This window comes from Marmota marmota, unplaced genomic scaffold (genome assembly GCF_001458135.2).
Source record: "Marmota marmota marmota unplaced genomic scaffold, marMar, whole genome shotgun sequence".
NCBI classification, from domain to species: domain Eukaryota; kingdom Metazoa; phylum Chordata; class Mammalia; order Rodentia; family Sciuridae; genus Marmota; species Marmota marmota.
In genome coordinates, this window is record NW_026000211.1 from 6,122,992 (window position 1) to 6,139,681 (window position 16,690).

Sequence of the window (16,690 nt, forward strand, 5' to 3'; positions counted from 1 at the left end):
TAGCTCTAATATGCTTTGTGAGCTTCTCACCAGTCCAAAATATGGAAACCTAAGCTAGCATAACTCAGTATCAAAATTGGGGTTAGAGGTGGGAAACCCTATAACATATGAAGAATGTCATATACATTTTCTCATAAGACAGTTACTGACAATGTAGCAAACAAACAAAAACACAAAAATAAAGAGCAAAATATGCTTATCAATTCTTGTGTTTATACCAACGGCCTCCCACAAAAATTAAGGGTGTGTTTTGAAATTTTGTCTTTATCAAGAATTTAAAAAATCCTTCACTTATTTGTTTAATACAGTTCTGATTTGTTGAACTGAGTGATTTGGGCATATTAATAACTCTAAAAATAATTTAAAAAATTAACGGTAACCAAAAAAAAAAACAGCATTAGACTTCCCTCAATAAAAGTACCACTGTGTAGTTGAAACATGGTTTGACATAAAATCTGAAATCTTTATGACTTGGACCAAATTTGTTCACCTCATCTTTGTTGTACCTGTTAAGATACAATTGCAAATTATTCACGATCTCGTGTCATAAGATCAGGATACCGTTAGGCGGTGTGACTTTCGTAGAGGAGTGCTATCCAGGTCTCCGACACCCACCCGGCAAGGCAGAGGCAAGGAGCCACGGGAGCCCGGGGCCCGGGACACCCAGCACCCGAGGGCTCCGGAGTTCCGCTGACCCCGCTGTACCCGGCGGTGTTGGCTTCTGGCGCCGCCAGGTGCCGGCACGATTATTTACGACTGCGTGGTTGGACTGAGGTCGCAGGGCCGAAGAACTGCCAGGATTCGCCGCCTCGCTCTCGCTATTCCCAGGGTGAGCCCCCGGCCCTGCCACCAGCAGGTTACCCCAGGCCTGGAGTCCGTAGGGTCTCTCTCCACAGCCGCGGACCGCTCCGCCTCGACTTCTCGCGAGGTTTCGGTGCCCCCTCCCCCTCCCTGCTCCCTTGCAGCGCCGGTGCCCAAGGCTCCCGCTATGGCTGCACTGCGGAGGCTCCTGTGGCCGCCGCCCCGGCTGCCGCCGACGCTTTCTCCTCACCAGCCCTTTCTTGGGCCGTTGGGGAGGCCTGCGGGGCCGGCCCCGGGCCTTTCTGGACGGCCCTACTCCTGCCAGGAGGATGAGGAGGGGGCTGTGGCTGAGGCAGCTTGGCGGCGGCGGCGGCGCTGGGGAGAACTGAGCATCGCAGCGGCAGCGGGCGGGGGTCTTGTCGGCCTCCTGTGCTACCAGCTGTATGGGGACCCCAGAGGCGACTCCGCGCGGGTGCTGGCGCCCGGGCGTCCTTCCGAGAGCGCGGCCACAGAGCTCGAGGACCTGCCCCGAGGCCGGGGACTGCTTCCCATCCCGGTGGCTGCTGCCAAGGAGACGGTATGTGCACGAGCGCGCGCGCGCGCTGGAGGCGGCCCGCAGGTGACGCGCGAGGGTTGGGCAGGTATCCCACCTGTGCACGGGGAGGGATGGTGAGGACTATATGCACGGTGCGACTGAGACCGTAGGTCACGGTAACACTAGACGTTGAAGCTTGTAGAGATATAGTGAGCTCCGTGGCCGTGGGTAGAGAATCTCCTGTGAGCGAAACTGAGACCTAGGCCGAGCAGCCTAGGATTTGTTTTACTAAGTGTTGGGAAGACATAGATGATACTGTCATTGACGCATCCGGAGCTTATGGGTTGCTACAGCTACCGCCTGTCAATCAAACACTCCTCCTTCTCCTCCAAAATAAAACAAAACACGACTCAGAAAGGGGAGGAGAGGTAAAAATGTGAGAGCTACGTGTGTGAGAAAGGAACCACCAGACTAGGCAGGGCAAAAGTAAATGATTCAGGAAATCGAATGCAATAGGATGAGCTTTGAAGTAGTGGTCTGAGGTCTCAGAAGTCATTATATTAGTGTATGGAAGTACCAAGGATAGAAACGCTAAATCTTTGTAGCTTCCTTATAAGTCAAAGTGAAAGATGTGGGCTGGGAATGTAGCTTAGTGGTAGAGCACTTGCCTGCTATGCATGAAGCCCTGTACTCATTTACCAGTGCCAAAATAAATAAATACATAAAATTTTAAAAAAGGAGGAGGAGGAAATATGGTGACATCAGAATGCAAAAGGGGGAAAAAAACTATTCAAGAGGAGTATATTTCTCTCCCACCTACCCCATTAAAACAAGAATTAAGGGGCTGGAGATAGAGCTCAGAGGTAGAGTGCTTGTCTGGAATACTTGAAGCCCTGGGTGCAATCCCCAATATAACAGCAAAGTTAGGAAACTATAAATGAAGCTCCTACAGAGGACTTTAATCACATGAAAATGTCTAACTATAGTTGATAATAAATATAACAGCAAAGTTAGGAAACTATAAATGAAGTTCCTACAGAGGACTTTAATCACATGAAAATGTCTAACTATAGTTGATAATATATATTAGACAGTTGATAATATAGGTAAAGATGAGTGTGAGGTAAGAGTGACTAAAAAGGGCATAATTGATGTTTTTATCACATCATCATATTTAATAAAGAAATGCAAATAAATAGAAAAATTGTCTAGGGAAATTTTCCTTGCTACACTAGAAAAGTGTGAAAAAGTTAGATAAAAAAATAATTTAGAAAAGAGACAACTGTACTGTTTTTAACTTTAGTGAAATTTTGTAGCTTTTATGCTTTGTGTAAATACATGGTGGTGATCTGAGTGCATTGGTTATTTTGATGCAGGTCATTGATGCATTTAGGTTAGGGAATCTGCTTCATGGAACTTCTCGAAATAAATCATAACCACACAACCCAAAGTACTTTTATATAATGAATACTTAAAATAACTAGCAAATACCCTCAGCATTCAATACTCTCCTTCTCCCCCAAATAGTACATTTTTGTGGCTTAAGAGGAAAGGTATCATTAAACTTTTTTTTACCAAGTTGTACCAGGTTAGAACTTTCAATCAACCACAGTTGATCTGGGAATAGATTAACAAGGTAGGGAACATGTAAATAGTATTTTCTTCTTTTTTATAATTAATTTTACTTTTAAATGGAGAGACAGTAACATGCAGTTTTCAAAACCAACACTCAGAAAACTAGAACTCACGATCCACCACTTACTAGCTCTGTCATTTTGTGCAAATTACTTAATCTCTCAATACCTGTTTCCTTATCCATAAAAGAAGATAACAGTCTCACACTCTTATGAGAATTAGAAGGGTTAATATATTTAAAACAGGATGACACACCTGGCATGTAGTGAACATTCAATAAATTTGTTTAATTAATTTATTTACTTATCTATTTTTTTACATATTGCTTAGTGTGTATGAAAGTTCCTGTACATTGTTTTAGAAGTCATATAAAAATGGAATTCTGTGTCTTATCCTTCCCAAATCTCTGGTCCTACATTTTGATTGTCATACCCTTTTTTTATGTGACCTTTTGTCACCTCTCTGAAAACTTTTGTAAATTTTTTATTCTTGATTTTTAAAATGTTCACAATAATGAGCTTTGGTATGTATAGTTTTGTGCTACATACTTAAGGGCCCTTTCAATATGGAAATTCATGTCTAAAATTTTGTGTAAAATTTTCTTGTACTATTTCTTTGATATTTTCTTCTACATTTTTTTTTTTTTTTTTGGTTCTCATTTTCTGGAACTGCTAGTATTTGATGACAGATCCTAATTTAATTCTAATGTCAATCTTTCTTGTATTTCAGTTTTAACAATCTTGTAAGTGGTTGGCTTTTATGGAAAATATCCTTGCCTTTATCTTCCAGACTTTCTTCTGAATTATTAATTTTAGCCATCCTATCTTTTTTTAGAACTTTTTTATATTCTATGTTCATGGGTTCATGTGTTACAGGCATTCTGTTTTGTTTTGTACCAGGGATTGAACTTAGTGGTGCTTTACCACTGAGCCACATTTCCGGCCCATTTTATTTTTTATTTTGGGACAGTGTCTCCCTAAATTGCTAAGAGCCTTGCTAAGTTGCTGAGGATGGCTTTGAACTTGTGATCCTCCTGCTTCAGCCTCCTGAGCATTTGGGATTACAGGCATGAGCCACCTGGGCCTCTTTTTACTTTAAGAATATAACTTGTAATTTTGTTTTGTTTTCTGCTCTGTGCATTACTTTGTTTCTTCTAGGTTCCTTCTTTTATTTTAATCGCTGTTTGAGTTAACAGATTCTCACTTTTATTTTGCAGATTATCCTCACATATCTATGGTTGTTGCCCATCTATTATTTGAGATCTTCTCAAAAGTTCTTTACATGAGCATGGCTTTTCATTGGGTGATCATATTTTTTATTAGAGCAGCACTCAAATGTCAGCATTTCATAGCACTTTTTTTTTTTTTGGTATCATTGAATTTCTTCAAAGAATTAGAGAGGTAGGGGAGCAGTAATATTCTGGATGCAGGGCCATGTACATAGGTGTAAGAACATATATTGGGGAAATACCTAATGCTCTACTTATGTATTATTTTTAATCCTATTTTTAGTTCCATCACTTACAAAGTGTCTATATAGCTGCTTGTGTTTCCAGTACCTCGCATTTCTGAGATTTATACTTCCATTTAGTCTTTCCCAAGGTACCCACCGAGTGCCTCTGCTCCCCTAGGTCAATTATCACTCCTCCATCTCTTCAATTTTACAGAAATGTTGGTGAATTCTCTTGATTGTTTTAATCTCTTCTTCTTTTCTCTTTTTAGTCCTTATGTATTTATGCCTTTTTAAATTTCTTTACTGTGATTTTAGTGTAGTTGAGGAGGAAGTGATTGAAAGAAACTTAGGGGATCAGTCTGCCATTTTCCAGAAATAATATTTTAAACCCATGCTTTATTGGATTTTCCTGAAGTAGTAGAAATGAAGTGATTCTTTTTGATGTTTAAGACTATAGCTAAGAACTTTTTTAAAAGCAGCGTATTATGCTGAATATGTAAGCCTGGCACTTAAATTACCCTGTATGTGTTATAAGGGTAATTTAATTGATGGGACTGAACAGCAATAACCTTTAGAAATATGGTTCTCTTGCCATAAACTTGAATAGTTTTGTTTTAAAGATGCTAGCTGAAAACTTCTACCACAAGGCCTTCGCTGACTCCATAGATTTTTTAAAAATACTTTTGCTTATCCTATACTCTTGGATAATTACTCTTTTGTAATTATTTGTTAATTCTGTGTTTTCTCTGCTTCTCTTAGTCCTGTAAGAAGAAGCATTGTGTTGGTTTTGGTCAACTTTATGTCTTTGTTGCCTCAGGCTAGAGCTTATCTCTGGTGATAATAAATATTTGTTGAATTAAATAAGCCTATGTTAAATATTAGTGTGGGGCATGAACATTAAAAAGCACAGCCACATTCTGGGAGAATTAATGTTTAATATTTTCTTCAGCTAAAGTATTTGTAGCATTTGAATCAGGAAGACTTCAGACAAGGTCAAAATTCCAATCTTTGGGAGACCAAATCACGTGACACTATATTTATTTTAATTGTGTAAGTTTGACTTGCCAAAATTTTTAAGTAAACCTTGGCCTTGTACTATAATAAGATTATAAAGATGCTGACAAGATTTTTTTAGAATCTAGCTTTATCATTATTTTCAAATATTTGTTCTAGAACCACCTTTTTGTTTCAGGCTCAAAATAAGAAAAATCTATTGTATTACTTCATACACTTTAGCATTTTATATAGAACTCATAACCTGCATTTGGTTTGTTCATTTTAAGAAGCTTCAAACAATTTAGTTTGATTCTGGAAAGGATAATAAGTTAGAGCAGTTTTGTATCTCTTTTGCATTTTTCTATTAAAATGTCCAATAATCATGCATTTTAAAGTTTCTTTCACTATGTATCTTTTCTAATCTATTTTCAAAGCCGCATATCTTGAAATGTGAGGTTATGCTTATTTTTTCCACAATGTTAAAGAATTTACCATATGCGTTAATGGAGAAGAGTGAAGAAGGTCACATAGATATGAAATTGAAGATGAGTTAATTCTGTGTAAAAATACATTGTTGTTTAGAAAGCTAAATTGGATGATCCCCTTTTTTGGTTTCCTGAATCAGCTCATCACACAAACAAGTCTACCACATTCCACCTGTACTACATCTAATGGCCTATGTAGTAGGACACATATAAAAGAGTGTAAATAAAAATAAAATAAAAAATAGGTCTGGGGGATATGACTCAGTGGTCGAGTGCCCCTGAGTTCAATCCCTGGTACCCACCCCTCCAAAAATAGTATAGATTATTTTTTCTCTACATACATCACAGAGTGAAATTTAAATACATTTTTTGGGGAAAAACACTTCTTGTTTCTGATTACACCAAACCTAGAGTTGTGAAAATGAATGCAGCTTTTTTCTGTTTTTTTTTTTTTTTTTAAGACAGAGTGAGAGAGAGAGAGAGAGAGAATTTTTTTTTAATGTTTATTTTTTAGTTTTCTGGGTTTTTATGAAGAATGGTTTTGACCTTTTTTGGAATTTTATTTTATTAGATTCACATTGGAAATCAGGACATGAAGCAGTCATAGACAAGCCTTTTTTTTTTTTTTAATGTCATAAAAAGTTTGTACCTTGAATGAAACCTTAAATTAAACCAAACTTACTTCTGTAATTATTTTCCAAGACTTGGAAATTTTCAAATAATGCCAGGCAATCAGTTTACATAAAAGGTATGTAACATTTTTTCTTTTTGGTCTCTGTACTATAATCCACATTTTGAAATTGAATATGTGAGAGTGTGTGTGTGTGTGTGTGTGTGTGTGTGTGTGTGTGTGTGTGTTTTGTTTTTTGTTTTTTGGTACCAGGGATTGAACCTAGGGGCACTTAACTACTGAGTCGCATACCCTACCCTTTTTAAACTTTATTTTGAGAAAGGATTTCACTGAATTGCTTAGGGCCTCCCTGAATTATTGAGGATGGGCTTGAAATTGCAATTCTCCTACCTCAGCCTCCCAAGCCACTGAATGCAAGCACTCTTCCAACTGAACTGTATCCCCAGCCCCCTGAATTGTATTTTGAATTGAAATTCAAGTGTATTCATGCTTTCTAATGTAATTCTTAACATGTAATTCTGCTTATATAATTTTGAGATGGACTGCTTGACTACTAAGTACAATGTGGCTACTCTTTTAGAAACCAAATATATAATTTATCTCTAGTAATTTTTTGAGAAATAAATGGAATTTTCTACCTGAAGATGTAAGAGGACAGTTGGGACCATCAAAGCAATTGTACTAACTCTAAATTTTATTGAATATTTCTGGGATACAACAAGTTCTTTTGATATCTACATAAATTCAGAATGATTAAATCAAGCTGATTATGCATAATTTTACATATCAGTTTTAACTTTAATTTTCGAAGCTTCTTTGAGGGAGAGTTTTTTCATCACTCTCATTTTACAGATAAGCTTTGTGTATTGTAAGATTTTAGTAAATTAACATTTAATGAGTTAATGAATCTAAAATCCAGAAACGAATTCTTTTTTTTCTAATTCTTGTAGTTTTTTAGAAATACTATGTTTACAAAGTCATCTCATCCAAGCAAATTTGCATGTGACTTTTATAGAGATTGGGAGATGATCTAAGCACCTTAAAGGGAAGCAGAATAATAGATGTCTATAACCTCTCTGTGTTACCTGTTAGGAGTAAAAACTAGAAGCAGCCCTGGTAGCATTTGCCGCGACATGCAACTAAATCAGTCAAGGGTCACTCCAGGTGAATTGTGCTGGCACTAAATAATCACACAGACACAGAAAGTACCTTTTTCTTGGGGTTCAATGATGGCTCTTCTGCTCCAGCTCCTGCAAGAGAGGCAGGCAAAAGAGAGAGACCACGCTTGAAACCATCCCATTTATTGGAGGGAAAAACATTCCATAAGGTTCAACCCAAATAAGGCAAGGGATTGGGTTTCATGGGGTTGCTTGGTGATGTCTTGCTGTCTGCAGTTTGAATGACATATTGGAAAGCCACACCCATCTCAGGTGTTGTGTGGTATCAAAAGCAGAGCGAGCGAAAAGGACACATACATTGCACAGCCCAGTCACATCAGCAATGTTAGTCCAGTCCCCTCGTGCTCAAAGGCTCATAGCTCACACACACAGCCCATGCATGGCTGGCTTGCAGCAAGCATTAGCAGATGTGAATTAAGTATCTAATTTTAGCCTGATGAAATTATAGGTGCAAAGTGCATCCATTTTTTTCTTTCTATAAGCGTATAAAACAAAAGATTCATTTTCTTTGGAGACATCCTTAGTTTTTCAGCATTAGTGGTTAGTCAAATGCTTAATGCTTTTCTCATTATGAGATGATTGTACATGTACAATTGTATATCTAAAGTATTAGCTACTTGATTTCCATGCTATTATTCCAAAGTTCTTAGTAGCTATCAATGTAACAGTTCTGTCAGCAAATGGTCCCTTTAATTTCCTTACTCTCCACTTTCTTTTAAATAATATACATTAGGTTGGTTGTCCTGGATATAGTTTTTGGACTTGGAATGGTATTATGGAAGATAATTTTTATTAGAGGCTATGATTCTATCTAAATGATTATTGTTGTTATTTGGTACCGGGAAATGAACCCAGGGTCACTTAACCTCTGAACCACATCCCTAGCCCTTTTTTATATTTTATTTGAGATAGAGTCTCGCTAAGTTGCTTACAGCCTTGGTAAGTTGCTGAAGCTGGCTTTGAGCAGTCCTCCTGCCTCAGTCTCCCAAGCTGCTGGAATTACAGGTATGCCCCAGAGTGGTGTTGATGCTGGGGATTGAACCCAGGGCCTCACAAATGCCAAATGTGTTCTGACACTGAATTATATTCACATCCCTAAATAATTAATATTTTAAAATAATTTTTTGTCAAGCAGTTTCTTTTCATTTCATAGCCATAATAATCAAGATTTCCATTTCCTATCCTATTTGGAAACACAATAAATGTTTCCATCCATTTATCTATCACCCATTTGTTCATTGAAATACTTTATTCAAAGAAAGTTTCTTGAAGTATAGTAGGTACTATGAATTTTGTGGTAGATGGAATAAAATTTATATACTTTTGTAGTTTATAATCAAGGGAGAATACAAAGTAACTCTTATACAACATGGTAAAATGATATAACAGGAAAAAGAGTATACTAGGGAAGGATCTGTAACCCAGACTGGAAACCTTAAATGTAACTTCCTGGAGGGAGTAACATCTAAGTTAGGATTTGATGGATGAATAAGAATTATTAGGTAAAGAGGGACACAGCAGTGAGCTAAAGGAAAAGTTTCCAGTTGGATACATAGGTCATGAGCTCATGAGAGAAATCTGTACTATAGAAATCACAACGAATTCCACTTTTATGTATAGCTATAGTACACCAGTTAAAAAAAGCAATAAACAAAGAGAAGAAGACCAGTAGAAAAGAGGAAGGGGATCAGGGAAAGGAGGAAGGGAGAGAGAGGGGAAGTATTAGGGATTGAAGATGAGCAAACTATGTTAAATGCATTTATGATTATGCCAAAATGAACTCCAATATTATGTATAATTATAAGGCACTAATAAAACCATCAAAAAGGGAATGGTAAAGACAGTAGAATGAATCAGACATAACTTTCCTATATTCACATATGAATACACAACTAGTGTAACTCCATATCATGTACAACCACAAAAATGGGAAGTTATACTCCATGTATATTTTATATATATATATATATTTATGTGTGGGGGGGTGAAAATACATTCTACTGTCGTGTATACCTAAAAAGAACAAATAAAAAAGAAAAACATTAAAAAAGAAATAGATTTGAAAATCATCAAATATTAAGAATGGATGACATTGTTCAAGATATGAGAAGAGATACACATGTAAGGAGCAAGTACTGGTGAGCATCAGTGACAAAGGAATGAAGGAGAAAGGGAGCTCAGCAAAAGCTGGGAAATAAAGTCCAGACAAGTGAAAAGAAAGCCAGGAGGGTCATAGAAGCCAGTGAAAGATAGTGTTTGAGAGAGGAAGTAATCAGCTGTAGTGAATGCTACCCAAGAGGTCAACTAAGATGAGAGAAAATATACATTGGGTTTTACAAGAAGGGTTCATGAGTGATTTTGATAAGACCTTGGAGGTGAAAATCAGATTATAGTTAGATAAATTTCGATTGAAGGTGAAGAAAAGGTATGATGGGAGAGTTAAGTGTTGACAATGCTTTCAAGAATTTGGCTGTGAAGGGGAGAAGAGAGAATTGTAGCTTGAGCAATTGTAGATTTATTTATTTTTTTTTTTTTAAGGATGAAAGACCCTATGTTTAAATGCTGAAAGAAAGATAAAATTTAAGGGAAATAGAGGATAATTAATTTGTCTAAGTCTCAGGTAGAAGAGGAAGATAAAAGTTAAAGCACTAATCAGAAATTTAAATTTGGATAATAGGAGGAACGCCAGTTCCACTGTAATAGTGAAGGGATAAAAGGAAATAAATTTAATTGCAGGCTTAGTTACAAGTAGTTACAGTAGTTCTTGTCTGATGTCATCTATTCATTCTGTGAAATAGGAGGTAAAATCATCTTCTGAGAGCAAAATATAGAACTGTATGGAGTAACCATGACACATTTGGGAGTGAGTGGCTTATTGAAATAGCCACTATAAAAAACTAGAAAACCATGAAATCTTTTGACTTGCCGTATTTTGTATTTATAAAGTTAAATACAAGCTTTTAAATGGTAAAATGAATTTTTAACTTGGTCTTGAAATGCAGTGTTTTTACATGGTCATAAGTTTTGCTGTTCTAATTTAAAAGTTGTATATGTTGTCCTTTTTTTGGACACATATAAACTATAGTAATCTGATCTAATTAGTACTTTTTTTAACCCGTTATGTCATATTTAACTTAGACAGGAAATGCACCAAACTTTTAATACAATACAGATATTATAATTTTTGTTTAAACTCAATGGGCAGGTTTTAACTGGAAAATGTTAGGTCTCACCGATCTCCCATAATTGTTATGCCAAATACTGAGAATTGTTGTCAGTTTATTTTGTGTACTATAAACCCTCATGTATTAGAGATAAAAATGTGTTTTTAAAAAATCAAACAGGTGGAAGTGTAACTCAGAGCACTTGCCCAGCAAGAATGAAGCCCTAGGTTCATTTCCAAATGCCACAAAAAATAAAATAAAATAAATGAAATAAACAGATCCAATAGGCCCTATTTGTGTCTATTTAGCATTAACAAACTGCTTAGTCATTTGTGTATTAAACAAGATTTTCTAAATTTATTATTTTTTTCTTTTAGGTTTGTGGTGAATAGAGATCAGTGTGACCAGAACTTTACTCCCTTTCTGTTTTCAATCTTTATTGGAACCCTCTCCATATTACTTCCTATCCAAATAAACAGATCACAAATGAATTTTATGTGCTCATAGTAAAGAGCACATTCTTAGCAAACTCTTGGTCTAGTATTGTGCAGATACTCTATCACTTGTCTGTCATGTTCCCTTCAACCTGCCAGCCCTATTGATTTCTTTATTGTTATAAAAGTCAGGTAACAATTTTGGTTCAAGTATTTTTATCATGTGAACTTTATAAATGAAAGTCAAGACATCTTATTTGGAGAGACTTTCTTTGATTCATGTTTCAGATGTAATGTTGTATTGTGTTAGATGTAATATTGTATTGTGTTATTTGTGAAGAACTCTGTCTTACCTGAGATAAGGCTCTGCCTTCCACCTTACTCCATGTTAGAATAGCTCCAAAATAGGCTAAACCTTAGGTCATTTAAAGTTGTGTTCAAAAGTTGATTTTTGTTATAAATATTACTGTGATCTCAAACAGGGGATATAATATATAGCTAAATGATATTCGAGGTAATAAGAGTCATTTTTCTTGCTTCATAGCTATTTTACAAACTGAATATGTTTTTCCTCTGTTCATCTTGTTTTGTATTTCCTTGTAAAATGTATAACTCTTGCCTGTTAGTGTTTTGCAGAGGCACTGCTTCTAAAAAAAAAAAAAAAAAAAAAAAAAAAACCTGGGTTAGTTTGAGATAAGCCATCACCTATAGGACAGATAATATTTAATGCTGACTTCTAGTACTAATACTAACTCCAATTGAATGAAATGGGCTACTGTAAAATTATAGATATTGAAGTTATAACCAGTCACTTCCTCTTTAAGACTGGTGAAACTGGGTATTTGAAAACAAATACTTGGAGACCAAAGTCAAAGAAGTAAAAGGGCCAAGGAAAAAGCAGCCAACAGTTTGGCCCTTGCCCTCTAAGGTCAGCTAGTGCCCAGAAAACAATGGGACACCTCTCCAGGCCCTGCAAATTTGGTGGGTCACCACATTAAGAGGGTAGAGAACAGGAAGACAACTAGTACACATTCTGTAAAGAGGAGGGTCATTGAAGATGGATATGTCCTTGGTGCTTCCAAGAAAAGCTACATATGGTTAGCAGGACTCTGACCCATCTTGGCAGGTGGCATCGCTAGTAAAGGAAAGCTAAAGGAGCCAAGAGGCTTCACACACATCCCTAAGAAGAGTGATCTCTGAGGAATCTCAGCTGACTTTTTTTTCCCCGTAGCTTTATTGAGGTTAAATTGAAGTGCAATAAAATGCACATATTTGAAGTATTCATTTTGATCCATTTTGACAAGTATGTAATCAAAACAATCAATATAAAGAACATTTCCATTACTTTTTTAAAATTTGAAATCATGCAAACTGTGTTTCTTGCATGATTTATTACATTAGAAAAGAATCACCTTAAAATATATAGAACCTCATCCCCACATGTAAACTATTTCAAAATTAAATGGCATACTTATAAATATATTAGAGGTCGAGAAAGAAAGCACAAGAAAGGTAAATAAAAAGTGCTTTGAACTAAGTGATAATAAAAGCTTAAAATATCAGGATCTCTGGGATGAAAGAGTACTAAGATGAACATTTATAACTTAAAGAACTTGTATCAGAAAGAAGATAGAATAACAAATTATTTTCAAATTCTGCAATAGGAAGATGAAAATGAGAGTAAGTAGAAATATATGAAATAGAGAAATAATACAGTTAAAATTTGACAAAAATCAAACAAATCTAATCAAGAAAAAAGCAAGAACACAAAAATTAATATCAATGGAATGGAAGCTATCAAAATAACACTGTAGATGATAAAAAAAATATTAAGGTAATATTACAATTGTATGCCAACCTATGTGATAGCTTACATAACATGGTCTATATTAGATAAGGATCCCTGTGCTGCTTGAGAAAAAAGTGTATTCAGTCATTGATGGATGAAATATTCTATATATGTCTATTAAATTCTCAATTGCATTTTTTACTTCTTTAGCTTCTTTAGTTTTTGTTCAGAAGATATATCTAGTAATGAGAGAGGCATGTTCAAGTTACCCAGTAGTATTGTGTTATGGTCTATTTGATTTTTGAAATTGAGAAGGGTTTGTTTGATGTACATAGGTGCTCCATTTTGGGGGTGGCATAAATTTTTACAATTGTTATAGTCTTGTTGATGTATAATTCCTTGAAGCAATGACCTTCTTTGTATCTTCCGATTAACTTTGGCTTAAAATTCACTTTTTCTGATATGAGGGTAGAAACTCCTGCTTGTTTATGCAATCCATATGAGTAATGTGTTTTTTCCCATCCTTTCATCTTTTTCTGTGGATATTTTTGCCTATGAGGTGAGTCTCTTGTAGACAGCATATTGTTAGGTTTTGTTTGATCCAGTCATTTTTAGGATATGACTTGTATTCCTGATCATTTGGGTTTATTTTTAGTTTTTAATCTGAATTAGTTTCTCCTTTGGTTGACTTCCTTTAGTGTAGTTCCTTTCTTTGCTGGTTATCACTATTTTTAAAATTTCATCTTCATGGAATATTTTGTTGAGAATATTTTGTAGTGCAGGCTTTCTAGTTGCAAATTCTTTTAACTTTTGTTTATCAGGGAAAGTTTTTATTTCATCATCAAATCTGAAGCTTAATTTGGCTGGATATAGGATTCTTGGTTGGCATCCATTTTCTTCCAGAGCTTAGCATATGTTATTCCAGGACCTCCTAGCTTTTGAAGGTCTGGGTTGAGAAATCAGCTAAGATCCGAATTGGTTTCCCCCTATAGTAATCTGATATTTTCTCTCACAGCATTTAAAATTCTTATTCTCTGTGTTAGACATTTTCATTATAATGTACCTTGGTGTGGGTCTGTTGTAATTTTGTACATTTCGAGTCCTATAAGCCTCTTGTATTAGACTTCCCATTTCATTCTTCAGGTTTGAGTCATCTGGAGTATGATGCTCTACTCTCTGGATTGCTGGAGTAAAAGAGGAATTTAGGCAGAGTTTAGGTTTACATGGGACTCAGGCTCTTTGCTGAATGTCAGTTGGTCTGGAGATTTTGTCAGCACACCTCCAGTGCCCAGTGCTTACTGGTTCATGCTTGAAGACTATATCCCAGGGGTCTCCCCCTGGGTACCTCTCGCTCATTAGGGGACCTTATTCTTAGTCCCCTACATCACCATTGGACCCCATGTTTCCTTTCTCAGGTTCAGTCTCCAAACCATCTCTCCCACCGCCATCCTTCTGAGTTTCTGGCCAGATGTGTCTCTCCTGGCTGGTTCTGCAAGCAGTTAGATTGGAGGGGCAGGGGTGGACCAGGTGGGTTTCCATGACTAGCTGTCCCCTGTGTAAACATTTATCTATGTTTGATTTTCTCCTGGTCACTTAAGCACACTCTGTGTTGTGCAGCGTGTGTTTACTGGGGCTGTATTTAGGGCCAAACTCGGATTTCCAGGAGTCGACTCCCTCAGGTGCCATCCCCCATGCAGCAGCTGCAAAATATTTCTTTCCTTTGCCCTCCTCACACTGCCTGGAGAGATGGCTTCTTTCCTCACACACAGATATTGTGCAGTGTGTTTCTCAGGTTTCCCAGGCAATGTTCTTGACTCTAAATGCTCCATACCCAAACACACCTCAGGCCTCCCAAAAATGTGGTTCCTCTAATTCCTTTATCCTTCCACCATGCTCATGGAGGGACTGCACTGTATGGTGCTTCTGGCCTGGCTGTGGCTTTGGCTGTGCTGCTGGGGATTTCTTCCTTATTTTATTATATCCAGCTTCCTGAGTCCCCAGTCTGCTTTGAATGTCTAGTTTTAAATTCCAGTAAAGGCCCCCCCAACACACACACCTTTTTTTGTTTACCCACCTTGCTGAGAAGCTGCCTGTCTGCTTTCTTGGTTTCACTCCACAGAGCAGCCAGGAATGCTACCTCCTGTTTCACCATATTGAAAACCTCCCTCAACTGACTCTTAGGGGTAAATAGGAACAAGGTCAGTTTTGACCAACTTGGTCTTAAACACTTGGCAGTAGAATATAGCCTGAGCACAGTCCTACATGAACATTTTAAAGAAAAAACTTTTTTTTTTAATGTATCTGAAGATATACACTTCTGTCAGCCCTACCAAAAGTATGTAAAGCTGGAGGCTATAAAGGAAGAGTTCTTGCATGAGAGTGCCTAATAATTGTGATCACAAAGGACTCTATAATTGCAAATTTGACCTGAGTTAATTTGGGTCTGATTTCACAGACCTAAAAGTCTTCCTAACATCCTACATTGATAAAATTGATCTGTTTTTCACTGATGTGATTATGAGTTATGTCTTCATGGTTTTCAGAGACTGGCTTGAAATACTAATTGTCTTTGTGCTAATGGCTCACAAAAAAGTAAGGCTTTGCTGCCTTGTTATTATCTTAGCATGATCCCTGCAGTATGTATGCCTTGTCCAGTCACCTGCCATCAGCCTCTGTGTACCTCTGAATTGCTCTGATGCTGAATACCCATAACTCTCCACGCCCCACCTGATAGAGAACAGGGACTTTGGGTTACATCCCCCAAATTTGCCCCTGCAGTTTGGAGATGTTGTTGCCCATTTTTCCATAAAAATGGAATGTAGAAATTGACAGAGCAGAAATGTAACAGTGGTCCACTTGTGCTTTGAATATGGCCCTTGCTGCTCTGCTGTTGCAATTTATTTTTAAAATGAACATATTTTTTTCTCTTTGTCTCTCCCTGCTCTTCCCTAATTTCTCCCCCTCCCTAATCTCAGGGGAAATACAATTACCTTTCTTCCCCATCCTAGGCAGAGTTATCTGTCCTTGAGTACACACCCACCATAGGAACAAAGTAATCCAGACTTTAGTACCAGAAGATCTCAGAAATGACTGTCTCCCAGATTAACAAGTGAATTACAGCTCCAATAGAGAACATGGGAAATGTAGCCATTGAATCACCTCTTTTAAAGCCCCTTATTCCTGCTGATGGTCAGCATCACAACCTTTGGAACAGGAGTCCCCTGTTTTTCTCCTTTGCTAGCAAAGCAATAAACCTTCTTTGTCCTGTTTCTCAAAACCATGTCCTCATTATTTGTTGGCATCAAGGACAAGGACTAAGCTTTTGGCAACACAGCGAGGCACATTTTCTCACCAGTTAGATTGATACAAATACCAGTAATAACTGCTGTTGGCAATGATGTGATATAACAAAGGATTCTCATACTCTGCTAGTAGACATATATATTATTCAGAAAATAGATTGTTGTTTTGTAGTTAAGTGACTCAGCAATTCTGTCTAGGGTTAGGAGTGTACCTCAGTGGTGGAATGCTTACCTAGTATACATGAGGCCCTGGGTTCCATCCCAGCTCTACCAAGAAAAAGAGGGGGG

General features: G+C 37.1%; 1 protein-coding gene across 5 annotated transcripts in view; it reads left to right on the forward strand.

Annotated features, from left to right (window-relative positions):
- Positions 1 to 889: 889 nt before the first annotated feature.
- The window catches only part of Micu3 (mitochondrial calcium uptake family member 3), a 101,685-nt gene continuing 85,884 nt past the window's right edge, over positions 890 to 16,690 (forward strand). For 2 of the 5 annotated variants that reach the window (XM_048791817.1, XM_048791815.1), the window contains exon 1: positions 891 to 1,378. In XM_048791817.1, the coding sequence (XP_048647774.1) occupies positions 989 to 1,378 (390 nt within the window). In that variant the 5' untranslated portion in view covers positions 891 to 988. Of the gene's footprint in view, positions 1,379 to 16,690 lie in introns of all 5 variants that reach the window. The other 3 variants (XM_048791816.1, XM_048791814.1, XM_015486053.2) reach the window with 3 other exon arrangements.